The sequence below is a fragment of the Cervus canadensis genome, chromosome 25, assembly GCF_019320065.1.
Source record: "Cervus canadensis isolate Bull #8, Minnesota chromosome 25, ASM1932006v1, whole genome shotgun sequence".
Classification (NCBI taxonomy): domain Eukaryota; kingdom Metazoa; phylum Chordata; class Mammalia; order Artiodactyla; family Cervidae; genus Cervus; species Cervus canadensis.
Genome location: NC_057410.1, coordinates 12,953,745 through 12,980,377, shown reverse-complemented (window position 1 = coordinate 12,980,377; position 26,633 = coordinate 12,953,745). Strand labels below are relative to the sequence as shown.

Genomic DNA, 26,633 nt, shown 5'->3' with positions numbered 1-26,633 from the left:
GATAGCAGCACCGACCACATTGCTTAGAAAAATAAGACTTATGCTTTGATCTTTAAAGAAGTGAGTTGCCTAATTAGATGAGTTTCCTTTAATTATTCTTCATGTTTATCTCAATGAATTAATCTTTGGTGGGCTTCCTTGATAGCTCGGTTGGTAAAGAATCTGCCTGCAAGCCAGGAGACACCGGTTCGATTCCTGGGTTGGGAAGATCCCCTGGAGAAGGGATAGGCTACCCACTCCAGTATTTTTGGGCTTCCCCGTGACTCAGTTGGTAAAGAACCCATCTGCAATGTGGGAGACCTGGGTTTGATCCTTGGGTTGGGAAGATTCCCTGGAGCAGGGAAAGGCTACCCACTCCAGTATTCTGGTCTGGAGAATTCCATGGACTGTATAGCCCATGGGGTCCCAAAGAGTTGGACACGACTGAGTGACTTTCACTTTAATCTTTGGTTAATATTCTCTTCTATTTGTAGAAGAATGAGGAAGTAGAAATCAAGACATGGTAGAATATTTTTAAAGTTTTTATCATTCTAAACAGAATTCGCCACTTAAATGTTTAAAAAACATTTTGAAATAAAATTCACATAGTACTCACCAAAATCATTGTAAAAATGTACAATTGAATGTTTTATATATATGCGCAAGATTGTGCAGTCATCATCACTAATTCCGGAAAACTTCATCATCCCAAATTGGAAATCCCCTTTGCATCACCTAGCACCAATGAATCAACTGTTTTTTGTTTAACAGATTTGCCTATTCTGGACATTTCATATCAATGGAATCATACAGTATGTGGCTTCTGTGTCTGGCTTCTTTCATTTGGCATGTTTTCAAGATTCGTTCATTCTGTAGCACAATCAGTACTTATTTCCTTTTTCTGAATGAATACTATTCCATTGTTTAGATATACTTTTACTCATTCATTCATCAGTTGATGAATATATGGGTTGTTTCCTTTTTGACTATCATGCATAATGCTGCCATGAACATACACGTACATTCAAGTTTTCATGTGAATGTTTTCATTTCTCTTTGGTATACATCTAGGAGTGTAATTGCTGAATCATTAGAGTAACCAATCTTAACTCTTTGAGGTATAGCCAAACTATTTTTCAAAGTGGCTGCATCATTTTACATTACTGTCAGCAATGTATGAGGTTCACAATTTCTTCATATCCTCACCAACTTACTTTTGGTTTTGTTTAAAATTATAGGCATCCTGGGGTGTAAAATGGTCTCTTGTTGCTGTTCTGCTTTGCATTTACATAATGACCAATGATGTTGGACATCCCTTCATTACTTACTTGCCATTTGTATTTCTTTGGATAAAGGTCAATTCAACCCTTTGCTCATTCAAAAACTGGGTTGTTGTTATTTTGATTATAAGGATTCTTTGGGAGATCTTACTTAAAATCAACACAAAAATAAGACTTGACAAAGGGCTAGATTGACTCATGATTATGTATTTTAAACTCTTATATTCATCCATGCATGAAGTCAGAATTACCTCTATGAACTTTAGCTTTATGAATACATTCTTAGGGGCTAATCTAATGGAATAATGGAGGGATGATCTCCCATGTCAGGGTTCAAGTAGAATGGGACTCCCCACCCCCCCCCATTCTTTTTTCTGATCTATCCCCAAGCCTACTCCTACTCTACACTGTGGGCATTGGGCTAGAGGTAGGGCAAAGCTGAATGATGCCTGGCATAACTAGAAGTGCCATCTCCAACACCCCCAACCAGATCCCCTGGCAGAAATTTCAGACCACAGAGAGTTTTGCATTACCTCCATGTTTATAAATGTCACAACCTAAAAAAATAAAGCAACAAAGTAGAAATTAGCCAATCCACCAGGGCAGATAGATTAAAAGTATCTTACAGTACTAGTGGCTAGTTATCAGTCTCCAGACGGTACAGAATCTGCATCAGGCTCAGGCATGGTTTCCAGTTTTAGGAACTTGTGACATATTATTACTATGTTTTCCAAAATACTTTCCTACTCACTGCTGTTCCTAGGTTGCCAAGATGGGTTAGCCAACAAGGCCTTAAAAATTAAGTACCACAAATGGCAACCCACTCCAGTGTTCTTGCCTGGAGAATCCTGGGGACGGAGGAGCCTGGTGGGCTGCCGTCTATGGGGTCGCACAGAGTCGGACACGACTGAAGCAACTTAGCAGCAGCAGCAGCAGTGTTCAAATTAGATGACTCAAAAGTAGAGGGCTGGGATGTCCCTGGTGGTCCAGTGGCTAAGACTCTGTGCTTCCAGTGTTGGGGCCTTGGGTTCGATCCACGGTCAGGAAACTAGATCCCTCATGCTAAAACTAAGACCCAGCACAGCCAGGAAAAAAAAAAAAGTAGAGGGCTCACCATGTGGATTTGGACAAGACAGCCTGAGGGAGAAGGTAGAGAAATCAGGAGTAGTGTGCAAAATTGCTGCATACATGCACCCTCTATGTGTCTTTGGAACATGCACAAGGGAGTGAATATTGTTCTATGTGAAAACTAACGACACTGCGGTAGTTAGGCAGAACAATACTTCAGATGTGATCTTGGCCATCTGACAGCTCTGGTATGTTACAATACTGCAAATCAGAGATACATGTTCACAATACTATGGAGATACATTAATTGTAATGAGAGAGTTCCAGGGGCTTCAAGACAAAGAAACCCATCAAGAGGCAGAAACAGCATATGCAGACTACATTTATTCAGTGCTTACTGGACACTGGGCACATCAGATACAAAAGAGCTGGGATGGGGGAGGTAAAAATTTAATACACACTTTAATTTTACAACTAATTCTAACTACTAGGGGAAGTACAAAATTTGTACAAGTTATACTTTATAATGAAATTTCAATGCCTGTCAAAAGGATAAGCTATACATACGATGCAATACAAATGTTTTAAAATTGTGCTTAACATCACAGAACTACTCTGAAATGGGTTGGTAAAATACCTATACACCATTCATTCTTATTATACACATATATTTCACATTAAAGATTGCTGGTAAAGTACAAATACTTTGACCCCATTGCTGAAAAATCTATGCTCGACAACTATATACAAAGTTCCTCTTAGAAACACTGCAGCATTTGTAGTCCATCTCTCCTTTAAAGTCCACCTTATTTTCAGCTTAGCTTACTATCAAGTTGTCTTCAGAACTGTTTATATTTCTTTTGTCTGATCATCTTCTTCCAGTTTCCTGATTTCATTTTTTAAACAATTTATAGTTTCACGACTTGCTTTTAATCTCTCTTTAAGCTCTGCAATTTCAAAGCTTGTTTTTTTTTTTGCAGCTTCTAATTTTTCTCTGGTTTTCACTTCAAGTTCTGCAACTAAAGAAAACAGACTGTTACAAATTTATTGCATTTTTCTCATATGTCCGAGATATGTCACAGAGTAATAAATTGACATTCCGTTAGGTCAACGCTTCCATGATGAAATGCAAACAACTTAAGATAAGTAACTTTAAACACAGGAGGGTGGGTGAGAAAGTCTGAACTCTCAAGAGAGGATTTAAGATGTTTTCTATCACAAAAAATAAAATTTGGGCCACTAGTATTTTAATTCACACTTAAGATTTTAAGACATAATGTCCTTGTTTTCCTCCATTTACATATTAATTTGGAAATTAGGGAGTATATAGTCCAAGAGACTTCCAACTAATAAGACTTCACTAAAAAGAGTATTCTTAAATTTACGTACAGGTAAAACTTAAATAAACAAAATCACACTGGTAAACCTGTATCTTTTTTTCAAAACAGAGTAGTAACTGTCTAGGCTTGAATTCTAGCTCTACTAGTTGTGCCGCTCTGAATAAGCTATTTTTTTAATCTCCATGCTCATCTCCTCATTTCTAAAATACAGATTATAACTGCAAACACTTCGTGATATTATTTGCTTAAAAGATTTACAATGAATATCATCTGGCACATTAAAAAAACATATTAAATACTATTATGACAGAGGAACATTAAATATTTAAAACATTCTAGCAGGCTACGTAACAAATTACTAAAGAAAAATATCATTACTGCAAAATAGACTACATTTATTTAAATATTCCACTTGGATAGTGCAGTACCATGTTTTATAGAGAAAATAACGTCTACTATCACCCAACTTTTCCACCCTGTAGACTTTTCAGTTAACTGCTGCTGGTGACTGTCAAGGCACAGCTGTACTTTTGTTCACATGAAACGATCACCAGCTGGAAGCAGCATGGATTGAAGGGAAAAAACCAAAACCCTTTGAAATCAGAAAGGCTTGAGTTCAAATACACCTTCGGTCCCTTACTAGCTGAATGCTGCTATCTCTCCCACTTAATTTCTTCTTTCTATATAATACAGTTAAAACTTTGTATTTCACAGAGGAGTTAGGATTAAGTAATACATGTAAAAAGCATCCAACATGTTAAAAACACACAATGTGTTCTTATTTTACTCACTGCTGGGGACTTTTTGTGACACATTTTGTAACAGACTAAACTTTTACACTGCCAAAACAATCCATATTTTTCTTTGTAATTTTTCATTGCTTTTATTTTTAAAATTATTTTTGAAAATAGAACATACACCTGATACAAAATTAAAAGGCTGAAAATTGTGTGATAAATTCCTGTAAATAGTAATTGTTAGGCTGAAGAATAATTGTGCTTGTAATTTTGGAAGAATGGCAAGTGACTCTTAGAGGTTCTATTATTAATTTATAATCTCACTAGCATAGTATGTCTGTTCCCCTACTGCATCAACTTTTTGGTCTTAAATAATCTGGAAGGTTAAAAGTCATATTTCAGAATAGTTTTAATTTGCACTTCTATTATTTCTGAGATTGATAATCTTTTAATATGTTTAGGGGATATTTCTCCCCTTCTTTTTATGAACTGCCTATTTATCCGTTCCTCTGTTTTCTATTAGGATACTGGCCCCTGCCTTTTTAAAAACTGAGGTATAATTGACATACAACATATTAGTTTCAGGTGTACAACATGAGTCAATGCTTGTATATATTGCAAAATGATCATCACAGTAAGTCTGAAGTTAACATCTGTTACCATATATAGTTACAAATTTTTTTTTCTTGTAAGGAGAAATTTTAAAATCTACTCTCTCAGCAACTTTCAAGCATGCAATATAATATTAACTATAGTCACCATGCTATAAATCACACCACCACTTATTTATTTTATAACTAGAAATTGGCATCTTTTTGGCCACGCCCCCTCCAACCCCAACCTCTGGCAACCACTAATCTGTTTTCTGTTATTTTTGAGCTTTTTTTTAAAAAAGAGTCTACATATAAATAAGATTATACTGTATTTGTTTTTCTCTGATTTATTTCACTTAGCATAATGCCCTTGAGGTCCATCCATGTTGATGCAAATGGAAAGATTTCTTCTTTTTAATGGCTGAATATTATTCCATTGTGTGTGTGTGTGTGCATGTGTATATATGTATGTATATGTGTGTGTATAAAAAACACTTCTTCATCCAGTCATCTATTGATGGACACTTATGTTGTTTTCCTATCTTGGTTATTGTAAATAATGCTGTAATGAACATGAGGTGTATATACCTTTTCAAGTTAGTGTTTTTTTTTTTTTCCTGCAGAGCCATATCCAGAAGTGGAATTGTTGGATCATATGGTAGTTCTACTTTTATTTTTTTGAGGACACTCCACACTGTTTTCCATAGTGGCTGCACCAATCAATATTGAATAAGGGTTTCCTTTTCTCCACATCCCTGCCAACATTTGTTATTTCTAGTCTTCTCGATAACAGCCATTCTAACAGACATGAAGTAATACCTTTGTGGTTTTGATCTGCATTTCCCCGATGATAAGTGATACTGAGCATATTTTGATATCTGTTGGCCATCTGCATGTCTTCTTTGAAAAAATATCTATTTAGCTCTTCTGTCCAGTTTTAATTGAATTGTATGCTTTGTTTTGGCCATTGAGCTGTATGAGTTCTGTATATATTTTGGAAATTAACTCTATCAGATACATGATTTGCAAATATTTTCTCCCATTCAGTAGGTTTCCTTTTAATTTTGTTGATGTTTTCTTTTGCTCTGAAGCTTTTTAATTACTGGTTATTGGCCTTTTAAAATGATGTGCAGGAGCTCTTTACATAGAAAAGAAACAAGTCATTTGTGATAGAAGTACAATATTTCTTTTCGTGGCTTGTCTGTCTTTAGACTTGGTTGACAAGGCAGAAATTTTTACCCCTTTGCTCCCCTACTCTCTCCATATCAATTAAAAGACACACACAGAGAGAAAGCAGGCTTCCCCGGAGGCTCAGTGGTAAGGCTCTGTCTGCAACGCAGCAGATGAAAGACAGGGAGGCTCAGTCCCTGGGCTGGGAAGATCCCCTGGAGAAGGAAATGGCAACCCACTCCAATCCTGCCTGTGAAATCCCACAGACTTCTGGGCTTCCCTGGTGGCTCGGATGGCAAAGAATCTGCCTGCAATGAGGGAGAGCTGGGTTCTATCTCTGCGTTGGGAAGATCCTCTGGAGGAGGGCATGGCAACTCACTCCAGTATTCCTGCCTAGAGAACCCCCATGGACAGAAAAGCCTGGTGGGCTACAGTCCATGGAGCCACGAAGAGTTGGACACGACTGAGCGACTAAACAGCAGCAGCGTGAGAGGCACATTGATGGAGGCTGGGACACAGACGTGGGAGACAGACAAGAAAGAAAAATGCAGGACAGCATGAGGTAATCAGGGAGCTATAAAGCAGAGAGGATTCATACTAAGGGCAAAGAGTGTGTGTGTATATATATATATATATATATATATATATATATATATATATATCAAGGAATGCTTCTTGGCAGAAGTAAAATCTGAACTGAGTTTTAAAGAGTAAGATAGGAATTAGATGAAGTGGGACACAGCAGGCCTTAGAGACAGTACAGAAAGATTTGGGAAACAACAGGACTTTATGACTGTAACAGGTAGTTTTAAATCTAGTCAGGAAGACTTAATTTAACTCATCTGTCAGAGGACAGCATTCATTGTAGATATAGATCTTTGTTCTTTGATTTAGTCATCATACTCTATTTTTGACAAATCATAAAACTGCCAAGAGTACCATATACTGGAGAAATGGGTTAATTAATGATGAGATCCTAGAACATTTAAAAACTTGTTCTAGTTTTCTGCTTCCTATATACTAAAATGTTTACACATACACTTAAGATGTATATATGTGTGTGTCTGTGTATGTATGTATGCACACACGTGTATGTATGTATGTACGTGTGTGTGTTCAGTCGTTGTCTGATTCTTTGAAATTCCATGGGCTGTAACATATATAAATATATATAAAATTTCTATTTTAAATTCCAAATGAAGCCTCAATTTATAGTAAATCAATCCAAAGAAGAATTGTTAGTTTTGCAAAGCGAATGTAACACACTGGTTAGAAGCACAGATTGTAAGACTTTTTACAAAGAGAAACAACAGCTTATTGGTTAAGAGCGCAGACTGTGTGTGTTTAAATCCTGGCTCTGCGGAGTGATTTGGGGCAAGATCAAAACTCTCTATGCAAAATGGGGTTAAGGGTGGTACCTCCCTCTGAGGGCTATTAAGGGAATTCCTAAGGGCTTCCCTTGTGGCTCAGCTGGGAAAGAATCTGCCTGCAATGCAGGAGACCTGGGTTCAATCCCTGGGTTGGGAAGATCCCCTGGAGAAGGGAAAGGCTACCCACTCCATTATTCTGGCCTGGAGAATTCCATGGATTATATAGTCCACGGGGTTGCAAAGAGTCAGACACGACTGAGCAACTTTCACTTCACTTAAGAAATATAAAGCACTTATCTAGTACATATAAGCTCTATTAAGCGTTCAATATCAGTTTAGTTATTCCTTGTAGAAGCAACTTCTATTTAAAGCTAGACCATTAGTGCTTAAGTCAATTTCTGCAGGTTTACCAGTATAAATATCTTTATAAACTTCGAGTGTGCTTTATAATGAGCAACCTCTATCCTATTACTCTATCTACAAATATTACAATGCTTTTATACCCTAAGTTCTGAGGACTGCCTAGGAGACTGGGCTGTACCCCTAACTCGTATTAATGTGGGCAAGTTTCTTACCAATGTGTGCCTCAGTTTCCTTTTCTAAATGGATTACCTAAAAAAGTTATTATAGATATAAATGAGTTTATACATGTACAGATTAGAAAAGTACAAATGGTAAGTACTCAACAAATCTGATATTACCAAATATTGAGTATAATGTTCTCAAACTGGTAAAAGTGCATCTATCTTTTTTTACACCTTTGATTAATATTCCCAAATTGCTTTTCTAAAAGGCCTATTCACATAAACAATTCATGAGAACACAGTGTTCACCACATCTTTACTAGGTACAACTATGAAAGATTTCTTTTGCATATTTGATACAATTATAGCCATCCATTATTATTGGTTTGCATTTTAAAAATTACTAGGAGGGTCAAATATTTTTCTTTTTATTTACTAATCATCTTCCTTCTGTCTGTCCACTCCTTTGTCCATTTATCAACTGAAGTTTAAAACTATATTCTATTTTTTTATTTTAAGAGTTTTGCACATATTAATCCCTTGTCATATTTTCCAAAAATCTATTTTTTTCTTTTTTTGCCCTTTTGAAATGCATAAGTTACATATCTTTTGCAAAAAACATTATTTGTCTTTCAATGTAATTTCTTCTAACACCTCAAATTTAGAAAGTCTTCCCTAGCCAGGACAGATAGTCATTTCTCTAACTTTTTAAACAGGCTAATTGATATAAAAAAAATGTAGGGGCTTCCTTGGTGGTCCAATTGTTAAGTCTGCACCTCCAGTGCAGGGGGCACGGGTGTGATCCTCGCTGGGCCATATGCCACACGGTATGGCAAAAAACTCAAAAACAATTAACTCATTAATTAAACTGAAATTGATTAAGTGCTATGAAGCAATGATCTAAATTAAGTTTTCTTTCCAAAAGTTATCAACTGTGCCAATACCATTTACAGAATTATCCTTTTCTTCCTTATAGATTTGATGCTGTTAAGAAAATAACCTCAAGATAATATCAAAAATGCAGTTTACTAATAAAAACTTCCCAAGGTTTGGGCTTCCCTGGTGGCCCAGTGGTTGAGAATCCAGCTGTCAATGCAGGGGACACATGCAGACCCCTAGTATGGGAAGATTCCACATGCAGTGGGGCAACTAGGCGCATGCTCCACAACCACTGAGGCTGTGCTCTAGAGCCTCTCTCCACAACAAAAGGCGCCACTGCAGTTAAGTCCATGCCCTGCAATGAAAAGTAACCTCCACTTGCTGGAATTAGGGAAGGACTTCCTACAGCAACAAAGACCCAGCGCAGCCAAAAATAAATTTGAAACATGGACCAAGGCGTCTAATACGTGAGCAAGTCAGGGGCTCTGTACAAAAGCCAGGTGTGGGGGGAGGTGGGGGTTGGAGCAGATCATGCCTGGGGCCTGGGGGGGGCGGGGCATTTAGGTCACGCCAGTCGGCAAAGCGAGCGCATAGGGTGAGCAGTGATAATGTCGGCCACCCACCTGCCTTGAAAAAATAAACTAAATAAATAAAAATTAAAAAAAAAACTTTCCAAGGTCATAAAGCTCCACATATAAGCTTTAATATAGCAAAAGTAGTTTGTGGAAAAGTCTTTTTATAAAACACATTTGTTTTTACTATTACACATATATGAATTAATGATATTAGTCTTGTTGAAAACACAGAAATGCAGGCACTTGAATTTTAAAAGAGAATTTTCCTCTATGAATATGAAATGGGAGAAAGATTTATAACGAAGAGAAAATGACCAGTAACAAATTAAAATAGCATGTTACCAGTGCTTTTTACCTTTTTGAAGTGATCAAATACATTTCTGTTTTATGTTCACAACAAAGTAGGCCATATTTTCATATGTAGACAATGAAGCATAAATCCTTTTAATGAGGGTGATTTGAAATTTTAAATGACTACCAAGTGGCAATTTTAATCAGTATTCAGATCATTTAACTCCCAGTCATGGGTTTCACGAAAACACAAACAAAACACTACTGTAACCATTAATGGTTAAACAGCGATCTCTTTCCCCCTGCATTCTCATCCCCTCACCCCTTTCTTTTACTGGGTCACTTCTTTCAGCCTACACCTATACTTACTGGGAGAACGCTGGCCCTGGACCCCAAACCCCGCTCTCCCTACAGCTTCAGGAGCTACCTTCCCTTTACAGGTCAAACTCTAGGACAGGCTTATCCACAGCACCTGGCTCCAGTGTCTCATCTCTCGCTCTCTGGATCCACTTCAACTGATGTTCTGTCCTTACTATTATCCTTCAACTGCCCCATTAAGGTCACCAAGGAATTCCATGTTGGCATCGCCTATTTCCTGGCTCTTATCTTACTTGCCCTATAAGAGGTACACAGCTAACGACTATTTCCTGATGAACCTTCTTCACTTGGCTCTAGGGTGTTATGTGCACCTAGCTTTACTCCCTTCCACACTCACGTTTATCTTTTTTTTTTTTTTACTAATTTCCTTAGCTGGTCATCTCCTTAATCTCTAAATTTCAGAAAGCCCAGGGTTCAATCCTTGAACCTCTGTTTATCTTCACTTACTCTATTGATACCATATGGCCTCACAATTTATAAGTCCATCTATATGCCCAGACCCCTCCTTGAATACCAGACTTTGAGTACAATTCCCTTCTCAACATCTCCACTTACATGTCTTAGAGGCATTTCACACCCATTATGTACAAACTTTACTCCTAACCTTTCCCCTCAGAGCTGCCCCTCCCAGACTTCCCATCTCTATGAAAAAATTTCTTTGTTTCCTTCTTTGCGCTCCAAACCTTAAGGGTCATGCTTTGTATTAATACACCTCCTCCTCTCTCATCTTATTAAACCACCAGCCCCTGGTACTACTCACAGCTCTGTCACACCTGGGCGACTGCAGCGCCTCCTAACTACTCCCCTTCTGCTCTTTTGGTTTACAATCTACTCTCAGCACAGCAACCAGGGGACTGGTCTTTTGAAAATGTTACTCTTATAATGTCACTCTGCTGCTCAAAACCCACAAAAAAACTTCACATCTCCTTCAGTTTAAAAATCTAATGTCCTACGGTTACCCATAAGACCCTGTCTGACCTGGTCCTCTATTAACTTCTTGGTTTTTTTTTTTCTCTATTAACTCCTGACTTCTTTGGCCTCGCCTCCCACTCCGTGTTCCCTCTACGCCAGTCACACCGGCCTTTCTGTTGTTCCTCGGGTACACCAAGCCTGCTCTTACCTCAGGGCTCCTGCCCTTGCTGCCCCTCTACACATAGCATTCCTCCCTCATGCAGCTGCAGGCCTCATTTCCCCACTCCTTTTGGTGTTTGCTCAAACACCACAATTTCAGGAAGCCTTCTCTGACCTGATATGTAAAACTCTAACAACCTCCTTGCACCAGCAGCACTCCCTCACCTGCTTTAGGTTTCTCCATGCCATCCAGTCACCACCTAACGTTTGTTCTATTTATTGAATATTTCTCTTCCTTCCACTAGAATGTAAGCTCCATAAAGACAGGGCTTTTGTCTGGTTTAGACACTGCTTTATCTTCTGAACCTAGAACAATGCTTGGGGTAGGTACTGGTGCTCAATATATATTGTAAGCAAATAAATGAAAGATCAAAGGAACAACTGAATAAATGGTGACATAAATGTCAACATGGGGTTGGTAAATAGATTTCATCTTGAATGGCAAATGCAAATGATTGATACAGCTGCATGAAATGTTGTGTAGAAAGAGAGAGAGATGCTAATCACAGTACACTAAACTATAATGTTCGGCAAGGTTCTTCAGACTAACCATTAGCAAAGACTAGTACACACAGAAAATAATTGAGTGATAGGTTAAGCAAGATTAATGACAAGCTACACTTAAATGGAATTAGTGAATAAAAGATAAACAGTATTTCAGAGTGTGTGAGCAGCTATCTTTTACCTTTTTGAAAGTTGGCCTATTCTGAGAACTATTTAAAGCATCCTTCTTATCTGTTCTTTAGTAATACATATTTTGTTTTCTAACTCCTAAAAATTTTACCTATACATAATAAAAAAAATTAATAGTCACTTATCATACAGTCCCCTCACCATCGCTGAGTACATTATTACTCGGGATCAATTATAAATTAATAGTCACTTATCATACAGTCCCCTCACCATCGCTGAGTACATTATTACTCGGGACCAATTATAAATTAATAGTCACTTATCATACAGTCCTCTCACCATCGCTGAGTACATTATTACTCGGGACCAATTATAAATTAATAGTCACTTATCATACAGTCCCCTCACCATCGCTGAGTACATTATTACTCGGGATCAATTATAAATTAATAGTCACTTATCATACAGTCCCCTCACCATCGCTGAGTACATTATTACTCAGGGTCAATTATAAATTAATAGTCACTTATCATACAGTCCCCTCACCATCGCTGAGTACATTATTACTCGGGACCAATTATAAATTAATAGTCACTTATCATACAGTCCCCTCACCATCGCTGAGTACATTATTACTCGGGACCAATTATAAACTCGCGGCGCTTACATTCTGTTTCATGCTTATAGGCTCCTAAGGTAAGTTGACGAGATGTTGTCAGTAATTGTTGCATCATTGCTGTTGGGTCTTGAAATATCTAATGGGATAGAATGGAAAAAAAAGCCCTGTAACTTCAAAATCTACAAATTGAAAATGCTTTAAAAACTCTCATTATAAAATCTTCTTACCATTTCATCATAAAACTCTGAAACCACTGTTTTTTTCCCCAGCATTGCATTGGTGTCTGACTGAAACAGCTTTAATAAATGATACAGTGTTACCTGTGAAATAAAAACAGATATGACATCCGTAGATGGTTTTTATCATCATCATGTGAGATTATCATTTCTCTAACTGATTTACAGTTACAGAAGTAACTACTAAAGTAAAGCAGTAAATCTATCAAATTCAGGATCTTGTCTCAACTACAACTTACAGTGCAGATCATCCAAACTGTCTGTACTTTTATTTTCCTATTAGGTATTAACATGTATCCATATCTATTCAATATGTATGCTACAAAGAGGATAAGTAGACTGGCTACAAAGCATTCCAGAGAGTGACTATATATAAAAATAACACAAGATACGGCTATGCAAATTAAACTGGGAAATCACTAAGACAAAAAGTCTTTTACTTATACCAATGAAATTTGCTTAACTGTGACAGGTAAAGTTTACAAATTCACTGTGAGGAAAAAAGATCTGATTTCAAAAGGAATGATCAATACTAAAATACTCAAGTTTTAAAGGACAAGTTAATTTCTCTAGTGTAATATTAAGATTATAACATAAGTAGCATAATAAACGAAAAGTTAGCCACTGATAATTCACTTCAGCAAGAGCAACGTCTCTTCAAAATACTTGGAAACAGATATAATAAGACATCAATGGAAAAGCTGTGTAGCACAATGTATGATTATTTAAACAAAACAAAATCTAGCAGGTAAAACATCAAGAGTTCATGCTGAAGTTGGAGAACCAACTGAGATGCCTTGAAGAATTTTCCAAAACGTCAGCTAAAATCATCATAAAAAGCAGGCATCATATTTAAAGCAGATAATTTCACAAATTTCTGGGATGACAGAAAGCAGATGAGACTACACCAATAGATAACCCATAATGGGGAAATCCACAACCTAAAAACTTAGGGAAGAAAACTGCATCAGAGGTGAGAGACAGTGGCCCCAGTGGAGCCCGAGAGAGACTGGAAGCCCAAAATTGGCAGGTGTAGAAATCAAGAATGCTTTGGGTGGCTGGACTGGTTAATCTTCCTTTTCCTTTTACTCACAGACAAGAGAGCATATCCTCCTGTGGATCCTAGAATTCCTCACCCAATCAATCATGTATGAAGTAAAAATAAAGATATTTTTAGAGAGCAAAATAAAAATTTTGCTCTGAAAATTTCTTAGGCATCCTTTCTGAAGAAATTCCTCCAGCAAAATGAAAAAAGAAATATGAAGATAAAGGATCATGTGTCATCCTCAGAAGTTGAGATACTATCTAAAATTGAAAAATCCAAACTTAGGGATTTAAATACATCAGATACATGGGAGTTAATTCCTAGAGGAACTGAAAACAGTACTGTCGTTCTTCTGAAGAAGGGGTCAGAAATGGCAATTTTAATCAGTATTCAGATCATTTAACTCCCAGTCATGGGTTTCACGAAAACACAAACAAAACACTACTGTAACCAACTTCTATGTTATGGGGTTAAATTATATCCCCCCAAAGATAGTGAAGTATCTATACTTATCCTCAATGCCTGTGAATGTGACCATATTTGCAAACAGAGTCTTTGCAGATGTAATCAAGATGAAGCCTTGCGGGGGCCCTAGTCTAATATGACTGATGTCCCCATAAAAGCGGGAGAGACACAGAGATGGGGAGGGAGAGACGGCCATGTGACAATGGAGGCAGAGACGGGAGTTACGCTGCCACAGCCAAGGAACCCCTGTGGCTACCACAAACTAGAGGAGGCAGGAAAAGGCCCTCCCCTAGAGGCTCTGGAGAGAGCATGGCAACACCTTGAAACTGGACTTCTAGTCTCCAGAACCAAGAGAACAAACTGCTGTTTTTACCCATTCAGTTTGTGATACTGTTATGGCAGCCATAGGAACCTAATTCAGGAAGCTTGCACATTTTATTTTTTAATCTTTTAAAAACTATATATTATGTGTTTTATAATTTGAGCAGTATTGAAAACTACATTATAAAACTGCCCTTTCCCAAATTCATTCAGATTTTGCAAGGCATTCATGCAGATGCAAACAATGAAAAATTTCAAGACAGATGTCTCTAATTTACACTGATGCTTGAAGACTCTTAAGAGCAATGAAAATGCCTATACCTGCTGGAAATATTTCTAGGAATAAAACCCTAATATTAGTATCTTGCTTTTAGAAACAACCATTCCTTTTACATAGTGGCTTGATCTGTAATAGGTTACTGGATAACGGAAGCAAATCACAAGTTACCCATGTCTTTCTTTTATAGTTTAAATAAATCTTCATATGACTTATTTTCTATAAGAGTCAACTGAAAAACTATAATAGTTTCATTATACTAAAAGAACACGAGAACAGTTTGGAATGGATAAAATTCAGGTCCATGTAGATCTACATGAAAACCTATCAATAAATTAATCACTGCAGAAGTGCCAGAGAATGTATTACCTTCCCTTCCCAAGAGTAGACTTTGAGAGCTGTCTCATAATGAGGTTACATGATATAATGATTTCTTTCAGAGATGTATTTTCCAAGGAGGGGCAGGGAGGTGAGATGGGGGAAACAGATGAGGAGGCAGACAGGTAAAGCAGCACATTCTCAAAATAAAATGAATTCAAAGCAACCTTATGTTAACAAGAACCTCAGCTCTAACAACAGTAACAACTTCTCCCTCTCCGTCTCTCAATATCTGCCATATTCTGTGCTCTACATTCCCAAATAGACTATTTTGATCAAGGATAGGTGTAGTGTCTGATCTTTGTATCCTGCCCCCCGAGAAGTATCTTGCAAATATATTTAATAATTTTTTGCCAAATAGAGTATCTGTGAGAGTATCTCAGAAAGACAAGAATGGTAGGAGATACCGAAACGTTACCACATGGAAGATATTTAAATAACCATTTAGATGGATCTTCAGGAGGAAAATAAAAACAAACTAATCTATGAATAGTTTTCAGGAAAAAGTTCAAGGAAGCGCAATATAAAGTAGAACTTTCTGAAAACTACAACTTCTCCAAATCTGAACAGGATGTTTCCCTTCATGATGGAAGTCAGTCTTCTTTTCCTACTACACTGGAGGGGCTAAAGGAAACTTCTATGTAGTGGTCTACGTCAACTGGCCCTAAAGCTTACTATGCATCAGAATTACCTGGGGGTGCTGGCCCCTCTCCAAACCGATGAATCGCCATCCAGAGAATGGGGACTAGATATCTGAACTTCTAAAAAACACCTCAGGCATTTCTGGCGTAGTTAGTTACGAACTAATTCTCTGTATCACTGGCCCAGGTGGTATTCAACTCCTTTAAAAGCACACAGTTTTACAAATATAATCGGATAATTAAAGTGTAAATGATGCTGAAGGAATGAATTCAATCTATCAAGATGAAAATTGATGATGATGAATGTTAAAACCCTGAAAGTGGAGTTAAAACATCGGCCATACAAATGTGCAATGAAATAGCCTGACTTGTAACTCTTTGTGTTTAACAATAAAACAGGCTTAGTGGTTTTAGTCAAAAGAATAAAGGAAAGAGTGTGACATCTGAATGCAAATACACAGGTTCAAAAACTAGCTCTACCACAATTAACTGTATTTTTGAGCACAAGACTTTATCTCTGAGCCTTAGTATCCTCATCTCTAAAACAAGGATCTCACCAACCTCACCAAGTTGCTGAGGGCTCAAAGTGAAAACTTTTGGGACTTTTTACATTATCTAGCAACAATCTGAAGAACAGAGCAAATGATGAAAGGAATCATGAATAAGATAAAGCTGCTAGTACTGATGACAGTTTGAAAAAGTAAAAAGGCATTCTAGGGTTTTTAACTAAAAAACTGGACACTCCCATTTCAGAGAGTGTATGGACTCAACTTGTTTATTACTAATAGCCAAAAAAATACTAATGAATTTAAGACTTTTTTTTGCTGTAATAATCATATAATTCCTATGATTTCTTTCAAATAACTGTTTGTACCATATTCCTTCTTTTTATACTTGGAAAATAAAAGATTTTTGAAAGGCACTTCATTTAAAAAAGAAAAACTTTAATGCATGGCAAGATACAGCAAGACATAAACTTATATAAAGTATACCTGAATAAATAAATGTCAACACACAGCTTGTATATGTTGTGTAATATACTATTACGTTTTCACAATTACTAAAAAATCCATTTTATATCTACAAAGAGTACATTACTCACAGGTCTTTCATTAGGATCAATGAAAAATATTTTGATGATTATTTCGAATTCACCCCATCCTGTTTCAGTAATCTCATATGGAGGCTTAGTAACAACTAAAAGAAAGAAAAAAGAAAACAATTCAGAATTTTAAACTGCTGATACAGTTTCCTAGTTCTTTTAAATTTTGTATATTATGAATCACAGAACTACTGTACCTCTTAAAGGATTGCCATAGCTTTCATGTAATTTAAATTGGATTTTCTTTACATATGCTGACATATCCTAAAATACAGAGGAATTAATTAGTTCTGCCATCTACATATAAAAATTAGGAGGGAAATACATTGAGCATATGTACTAATTTTATAGACAAGAAATGCCTAAGAAATATGAATTACAACCTGGAGGTTTGTTTTTTTATTTTAAACAAAGGAAGCTTGTGCCAGATTCTTTCATAATTCATCATATCTATAAATACATATGCCTCTATTCATTGTGTTGCAAATCCTATGTTTATGTACCTTTGAGTATTATTTGATATATCTCTGTTGACAATACTCAAAATTGATTTTGATTTTCCCATAAAAACGAGTACATTTCTTCCATGTGGTAGTAGAATGTATCATTACTTCATTTTATTGCTTAATAATATTTCATTGTATGAACACACCATATTTTATTTATCCACTTATCAGTTTGGAGACATTTGGGCAATTATGAATAATGTCACAATGAATATTTACATATAAGCTTTTGTGTGGACTTTGAAAGTTTTTTGTCTTTTAATTTTGTTTAATACAGGACAGTATAAATGCTAAAGAAGAAACATCAAGCTTAGTTGGTTTCACTATTTTAATTTAGTCTTTTGGTGAAATATACCAAGAAAAGATAAACAAAAATCAAAGGTCAACTAGAATCTTTTTTGCCCTTGAAATTAAGATAACTTTGGATTGCATCACTACTTGCTGTGCTGTATTTTGCTCAATTTCAACTTAGGAGGCCTACATTCAACCAGTCACCTTTAAATTGTGGCTGCACTGAGTTCTATGTGGGCGTCCCTGGTGGCGCTAGTGGTAAAGAACCTGCCTGCCAGTGCAGGAGATAGGAGATGTGGGTTCGATCCCTGTGTGGAAGACCCCCTGCAGAAGGACACGGCAACCCACTCCGGTATTCTTGCCGGAAGAATCCCACGGACAGAGGAGCCTGGAGGGCTACAGTCCATAGGGCTGCAAAGAGTTGGACACGACAGAAGCAAGTTAGCACGCACGTACTGAGCTGAGTCACTATAAACTGTCCTATATGGCAGTTTAATGTGTGGCATATTGTGTTTTATTTACCTCTAAATTGATCATCTCTTAATTTATTAAACATGACTCAACACAGTGTGGGGTTACTGGGAAGACGATCCTTAAAATTGACACTATAAAGTTATTTTGAATAGTTACTAAATTCCTTCACAAAATGTGTCCCCTCCTTGATAAAGTATAAGTCCAAAATTATTCTCTCTTACACATGGTAAAAGTATTTGAAGCAGGAAACCTTTATCACTTTCAAGCTATGAATCTATCCTATGGTACTTGGCACCATTTTCAACTTTTCAGAAGTTAACATCTCTTCATGACGCCTCTAAATGCTTTTTCAGATGTTTCCAGAAGGTGACAAATGATTACAATGATAACATAAATTCTCACTTGCCTTATTGCTTCCACTATATTGGATCAGTAACAGCTGACATACAGAATGAAGGGTTTTAAACAGAAGAATATTTACTCATTCAGTACCCACTGAATACCTACTATGTACTGACTACATTCCAGGCAGTAGAGATTCAGCCACAAAACCAAACTACCAGCAGCCAGATTATGCAGCAGTTTTGTCTTTCATCTTCTCTGATTATAAAATTATAACTTAAATTTATCATTCCTGAAACACGTGATTACATACTAGGCTACCTTAAGGGGTGGTGATTAGAAGACATACTATGTATACAGGATAGTTCTTGTTACCATTGTTGTTGTTTAGTCGCTAAGTTGTGTCTAGCTCTTTTGCGACCCCACGGACCATAGGCTGCCAGGTTCCTCTGTCCATGGGCTTTCCTAGGCAAGAATATTGGAGTGGGTTGTCAATTCTTTCCCAGGGAATCTTCCCGACCCAGGGACCGAACCCACCTCCTCTGCATTAGCAGGTGAATTCTTAACCACTGAGCCTCTAGGGAAGCTCATAACTTAATTTTAATTAGAAAACAGTTTTGGAAAATTGATTTCTACTAACAAGCATACAAAGATGACAGCTCTTACTTTATTCTTTCAACTTTTGGGGTAACATTTCTACAATGGGCAATTTCTTTTTTAACAAAATGTTTTATTCTGTATTGCAGTAAAGCTGATTACAATGCTATGAGAGTTTCAGGTGAACAGGGAAAGGACTCAGCCTTACATATACACGGACCCATTCTCCCCCAAACTCCCCTCCCAATAACGTTCAGCAGAGTTCCAAGTGCTACACAGTAGGACCTTGTTGATTATCCTACATTGGGACAATTTTATTATCAGTTACTAGAAAATGATATTACAATTTATCTTCAAGCAAAACAAACCATAGCTTCAAAAAGGTTTTAGGAAAAAGAAATATTCACCTCATTTCTATATGGTTTTACATATACTGTCCACTGATGGGTGTGCCCATCTTCTTCTCTTTTCTTTCCAAAATATCGAGCAACATTACCATAAACTATTGGTTTAACGATAGTAACACCCTAAAAGAAAAACAATTTCAACATAAATTAATATTGTATCATTACCCAAATAAACAGAAGGAAAGCTTTGAAAGCCTGATTAAAGAAGTGGCAGGCAGCCTAACAACCTAGGTTTGCACAGACCATGGATTTCCCTTAACAAATCAATTCCAGACAATTAGCCTCATTTTATATTACCACAAATAACTAAACATCACAGTAATTATAATGTTCCCACTTTGAAAACGTCTATTTAAATCATATAAAGTACTTTGAGAATTTCTATTTTTGCTCTGTTTTTTTTTTTAAATAAAGAAATAGAAAAGGTTCTTTATTTACAAACTTTAAAGACCAACCAGGAATTAATAGTCACTAACTTTGATTGTCATCACCTGATGGTAATGTCCTTATTAATCAGCTTACAGCAGGGTTTTCCAAAGCACAGTACAAAAATTAAAGGCAGTCTGGAAGATAATTTTTTGGTAGAATAAGGGAAGCATTTTCATTTTATTACTTGTGCTTACTTTAATCTGTATTAGAAAAACCACAACTACAACTAGCAATTCAAATCACAATTTCAAGAATGGTAATGCTTAGGAAGGGACTTTAAAAATTAGATTTAAACAAACAAGTTAAATATTACATTTGAATTCAGATAATGGCAGAGGCACTTGGAGGACTCAAGCTTGATAAACACTTGACTAATGGCATTTTGCTGCCTTTGTGCTCAGTTCTGTGATGCACGTACATGTTTCTGTGCACATTTCAGAACTGTAAAGGCAGATTATGATGAAAAGGAGAGAGAAAAAAAATTCAGGAGAAAATGCTGAATATTGCACATGAACTTGAGACTAACTGCTCAATAGTAAGAACGTACCTGAAGGTCAAGACCAAGATATATCATATGTAAAAAGTGCTGGGCCAATGTAATCAAGTAATAAGAAGAGGAAAAGCGGCAAACAAATAGAAAAGCTTTTTCTTTCCTTTTTTTTTGTACTTGTTATTCTGTATTGGGGTATAGCTGATTAACAATGTTGTGATAGTTTTAGGTGAACAGCAAGGGGACTCAACCATACTTACACATGTGTCCATTCTCCCCCAAACTCCCCTCCCATTGAGGCTGGGAGACTTGCACCTGCTATATAGTAGGTTGGTCATAAAGGGAAAAACTTCATTGTGACTAGGTAATCCTCAAATAAATTCAATACCTATTAGCCTAAAGTTAACTTAGAAGAAGGCAAGCAGTTTGTATGGGAATAAAAAAAAAAAAATTTCACAGCAAGTGCACTTTTGGGGCACACAAAGATAGGGCCTCACCTTTAAGGACTGAATGAATAAACAAACACAAAGGAGCACTGACAAGGTGAGTAGATAATAGGTTCCACTGCTCCAGTGTTGACAGGACCTTGTAGAGTTCTCCAAATATTTAAAGGGCATTCATTTGTCAGCGGGCTTTCTACTAGGATGAAATTTATCCAAATTGGGAAAAGGTGCTTACGAGATCAGGCAACAATCCGCAAGGAGAAGAAATAGGTCCCTAATTTTAAGTTTTAAATGACTAACACACCCATTTTTGGTGGAAAAGCATTTGAGGACTACAAGCCTAATCTCCTCACTTCATTCTGGACTTACAAGACTTTTAGAACCTAACGTGATTACAAATTGAGAAAGCTCTGTAAGTTCTTCTCTGAAAGCTAATCTTATAATCCTCTTTTCTGTTTTCTCTCTTTTCCCTTATTTTTTTTTTATTATTTTTCAATGTTTTTATAATGCTCTTTTCTGTAGTACTTTATCATTCCAAAATCTGGCCCCAAAGCAGAGGGAAAATATGTTTATGAAACTCCTGCTATTAATTTTACCTGGCCATCTCTTTCCCCTTCCATTTAATTTCAGTAACTTTTGAAACTTTCAAAGTGCTCTCACGTTATAAGAAGCATTAAAGCACTGTGTATGACAACTGCATATACGGCATAAATTTATGTGAACAGTATGACATGGAGAAGGATTCTTAAAACCTAGAGCAACTAGATTGGTGCAAAAATTGGGTGATTTCTTTTTGAAAAAATTTTTCTTTCTGTGGTACATAAAAATCTGAAGGGGGTAAAAACCAATGTTATATCACGAAGCAGCTGGTCGTGACATAAAAAATTAATGTGCCAGGTAACGTATTAAAGTGGGAGGGAAATTTGTCACGGTGTCAAACATCACGTTAGGCTCGATTATAACTTTAATTACAAACTAAGAAACTAACGTGTACTGAATGTTGCCTATGTGCCAGGCATCTTCTTTGCCTTGATTAGTTAGTATCCTGGCTGTAGCCTTGAGGCTTTATGAACACTACGAACTTGGGGAAGTCTTCGGAACTTTTCTATCCGCCAGCTCTATCGTTACCACACTTGTAAATACTGGGAGTAGCCTTTGTAAGGCTGCAATAGGGGCTGAGAGAATCCGGTCAAGCTTTCACCCACGTGCTTCCTTAGCGCGGAATCGGCTGTTGTTATCCCACAATAGGTGGGTGCCTCGCGACCCCGATTTACAGGTGACCTGGGTTGGCAGCGGAGGAACACCAAGCCAGGATCTGCCAGCCCTCCAAGTGGCTTCTTCCTTGGCGACGACGTCCATCTCGCCCCCAGACACCAAGGATTATGTCAGTTTATTTTGGCTGGGATGGAAGGAAGGGGGTGACACCTGAAGTTGGGGCCCAAAGAAACCACAATTTTCCCTTTGGGGCTCTGAGTCGCCGTCCTCCTAGAAAACCCGGTTTCAGCCTGAGGCAAGAAGGAGCGAGAGGGAACAAGCTGACCCTCCCCAGGCCGGGCTAGAAAGAGCCGGGACGAGAAAGATACTCTGTGAGAGCAGGCACCGGCCGCGCACTGACCTTCACTCTCCCGCCGGAGTCAGGCCCAAATTCGGCCATTCTCTTGAACATATTGTCTTACGGTAGAAGCCGCCGCAGCCAGGGAAAGTGACCGGGGCCGGCGGGCTCGCCGCTCCCTCAGAGACCCCACTCCTCCCGCGCGGGCCCAGGAGGAGGGTTTCTGGCCGAAGGAGGACGAGTCAGCGGGACTCCGGTCGCCTAGGAAGCGCCAACTGCTCGCCGCGGACGGCGTCCCGGAAGCCCATTCAGCTCCGCTGTCGGTGAGGTCGGATCTGGAGTGGGCGGCAGCGGCGACGTTGTGCGCAGGCGCAACGAGCTCTCTTACAGTGCGCACGCGCAGGGCAGTGGAGGTGGGGTGTCGCTGGACCAATCTCTGTTGGCAGGGTCCGAGGAAGCGAAGAATTTCCAGTCAGCTTGTCGCCGGCCCAGACCACCTGGCTTCGCAATGACAGAGAAACTGGCTGTTGGAGGTGATGCGTTGCCATTGCCAAAGCGTTACAGTTCTGAAATTATGTTCATGAAATCTCGTCTACTCCCCGCTTTTCTTTGCGTTCACCTAGCCGTCTCAGGGGATGACAGAGGATGAGATGGTTGGATAGCATCACTGACTCAATGGATATTTGAGTAAACTCCGGGAGTTGGTGATGGACAGGGAGGCCTGGCGTATTGCAGTCCGTGGGTCTCAAGGAGTCGGACACGACTGAGAGACTGAACTGAACAGTCTCAGACTTACATGGTTGCAACGATAATTTATTATTATATATTTTTATTTATTATTTATTTCTTTTAAAATTTATTTTGTTTATTATAATTTATTTACTGACTTCTTCATCTCTTTCCTTCCTTTTTCTGCTCAGTTTCGATTCTAAGATCCCTAACGTGACAACAAACCTCCCCTCCTTTGCCCCTTCTGTGGTACTAACTACTTTGCAAATTTTCTTGTTTGTTGTTAAATTGCTCAGTCGTGTCTGACTATGCCACCGCATAGGCTGGAATATACCAGGTTTCCCTGTCCTTCACTATCTCCTGGAGTTTGCTCAAACTTCTGTCCATTGAGTTGATGATGCAATCCAACCATCTCATCCTCTGTTGCCCCTCCTTTCCTCCTGCCCTCAGTCTTTCCCAGCATTAGGGTCTTTTCCAGTGAGTCAGTTCTTTGCATCATGTGGCCAAAGTATTGGGCTTCAGCTTCCACATCAGTCCTTCCAATGAATATTCAGGGTTGATTTCCTTTAGGATTGACTGGTTTGATTTCCGTGCTGCAGAAGGGACTCTCAAGAGTCTTCTCCAGCACCATAGTTCAAAAGCATCTGTTCTTTGGTGCTTAGATTTCTTTATGGTCCAATTCTCACGTCTGTACATGACTACTGGAAAAACCATACCTTTGACTAGGCGTACCTTTGTCAGCCCATTTCATGCAAAAATGGGCTCAATAAAGGACAGAAATGGTATGGACATAACAGAAGCAGAAGATATTAAGAAGAGGTGGCAAGAATACACAGAAGAACTGTACAAAAAAGATCTTCATGACCCAGATAATCACAATGGTGTGATCACTCACCTAGAGCCAGACATCCTGGATTGTGAAGTCAAGTGGGCCTTAGGAAGCATCACTGCAAAACAAAGCTAGTGGTTGTGATGGAATTCCAGTTGAGCTATTTCAAATCCTGAAAGATGATGCTGTGAAAGTGCTGCACTCAATATGCCAGCAAATTTGGAAAACTCAGCAGTGGCCACAGGACTGGAAAAGGTCAGTTTTCATTCCAATCCCTAAGAAAGGCAATCCCAAAGAATGCTCAAACTGCCGCACAATTGCATTCATCTCACACGCTAGTAAGGTAATGCTCGAAATTCTCCAAGCCAGACTTCAGCAATACGTGAACCGAGAACTTCCAGATGTTCAAGCTGGTTTTAGAAAAGGCAGAGGAACCAGAGATCAAATTGCCAATATCCGCTGGATCATCAAAAAAGCGAGACAGTTCCAGAGAAACATCTATTTTTGCTTTATTGACTACGCCAAAGCATTCGACTGTGTACATCACCATAAACTGTGGATAATTCTGAAGGAGATGGGAATACCAGACCACCTGACCTGCCTCTTTAGAAACCTGTATGCAGGTCAGGAAACAACAGTTAGAACTGGACGTGGAACAACAGACTGGTTCCAAATAGGAAAAGGAGTGTGTTAAGGCTGTATATTGTCACCCTGCTTATTTAACTTCTATGCAGAGTACATCATGAGAAACGCTGGGCTGGAAGAAGCACAAGCTGGAATCAAGATTGCCGAGAGAAATATCAATAACCTCAGATATGCAGATGACACCACCGTTATGGCAAAAAGTGAAGAGGAACTAAAAAGCCTCTTGATGAAAGTGAAAGAGGGGAGTGAAAAAGTTGGTTTAAAGCTTAACATTCAGAAAACTAAGATCATGGCATCTGGTCCCATCACCTCATGGGAAGTAGATGGGGAGACAGTGGAAACAGTGTCAGACTTTATTTTTTGGGGCTCCAAAATCACTGCAGATGGTGATTGTAGCCATGAAATTTAAAAAATGCTTACTCCTTGGAAGGAAAGTTATGACCAACCTAAATAGCATATTAAAAAACAGAGACATTACTTTGCCAACAAAGGTCCGTCTAGTCAAGGCTATGGTTTTTCCAGTGGTCGTGTATGAATGTGAGAGTTGGACTGTGAAGAAAGCTGAACGCTGAAAAATTGATGCTTTTAAACTGTGGTGTTGGAGAAGACTCTTGAGAGTCCCTTGAGCTGCAAGGAGATCCAACCAGTCCATCCTGAAGGAGATAAGTCCTGGGTGTTCATTGGAAGGACTGATGCTGAAGCTGAAACTCCAATAGTTTGGCCACCTGATGCGAAGAGTTGACTCGTTGGAAAAGACCCTGATGTTGGGAGGGATTGGGGGCAGGAGGAGAAGGGGACGACAGGATAAGATGGCTGAATGGTGTCACCGACTCAATGGGCATGAGTTTGAATAAACTCCGGGAGTTTGTGATGGACAGGGAGGCCTGGCGTGCTGCGATTCATGGGGTCGCAGAGAGTTGGACATGACTGAGCAACTGAACTGAACTGAACTGAACCTTTGTCAGCAAAGTTATGTCTCTGCTTTTTAATATGCTGTCTAGCTTTGTCCTAGCTTTTCTTCCAAGGAGCAAGCATCTTTAATTCATGCCTGCTGTCACCATCCACAGTGATTTTGGAGTCCAAGAAAATAAAGTCTGTTAGTGTTTCCATTTTTCCCCCATCTATTTGCCATGAAGTGACAGACCGGATGCCATGCTCATAGTTTTTTAAATGTTGAGTTTTAAGCCTTCTCTTTCACTGTCTTCATCAAGAAAGTCTTTAGTTCCTCTTCACTTTCTGCCTTCAGGGTGGTATCATCTGCATATCTGAGGTTATTGATATTTCTCCCTGCAATCTTGATTTCAGCTTGAACTTCACCCAATCCGGCATTTCATACCATGTATTCTGCCTATAAGTTAAATAAGCAGGGTGAAAATATACATCCTTGATGTACTCTTCCCAATTTTGAACTAGTCCACTGTTCCATGTCTAGTTCTATCTGTTGTTTCTTGACCTGAGAAATACCCTACAGAAAATAGGCAGTTTAACTAAACACATGCCTGGTACCAAGACTTCATCTGTCACTTAACTCAAATACTTGGAACCAGGCCCTGTTTTTCTAGTAGAGAATAGGAATAGGCTGCTGTGGGGAATGTGACAAGTCTAAGAGGAGAGATCGAAGAAGCCTCAGTGAAATTGACTCAACCAACCAAGTCATCCTTCAATGAAGTACACAGGGTCAAAGTACATAGGCCCTTGCACCTTCAAATGACTTTTAAAGTTTCCCAATCCTAAATTTAAGTAGATAACCAAGGATTGCCAAATAACAGAGAAACACCTCTAGTGTGAAAGATATAATCCAAAGTAAACAAACAAAATGGCAGATTAGAGGAAACAAAGAAGTCAACTAAAACCAAAATCAGTCAAA

At 38.3% G+C, this 26,633-nt stretch overlaps 1 protein-coding gene across 1 annotated transcript; it reads right to left on the bottom strand.

The window, feature by feature from the left end:
- Positions 1-2,692: 2,692 nt before the first annotated feature.
- YEATS4 (YEATS domain containing 4) lies at positions 2,693-22,945 on the bottom strand. The gene is made up of 7 exons (XM_043446796.1): positions 22,627-22,945; positions 19,650-19,769; positions 17,230-17,296; positions 17,033-17,127; positions 12,795-12,887; positions 12,616-12,703; positions 2,693-3,346 (listed from the first exon to the last, which is right to left on the bottom strand). The coding sequence occupies exons 1-7, from the start codon at positions 22,675-22,677 to the stop codon at positions 3,177-3,179; spliced, it is 684 nt and encodes a 227-aa protein (XP_043302731.1). The 5' UTR covers positions 22,678-22,945; the 3' UTR covers positions 2,693-3,176.
- Positions 22,946-26,633: the final 3,688 nt, after the last annotated feature.

Coding starts and splice junctions, on each gene's coding strand:
- YEATS4 (XM_043446796.1), bottom strand. CDS start 22,677: ATGTTCAAGAGAATGGCCGAATTTGGGCCTGACTCCGGCGGGAGAGTG. Junction 17,297..19,649: donor TAAAACCATATAGAAATGAG/GTGAATATTTCT, acceptor TCTGTATTTTAG/GATATGTCAGCATATGTAAA. Junction 3,347..12,615: donor CTATAAGCATGAAACAGAAT/GTAAGCGCCGCG, acceptor TGTTTTCTTTAG/TTGCAGAACTTGAAGTGAAA.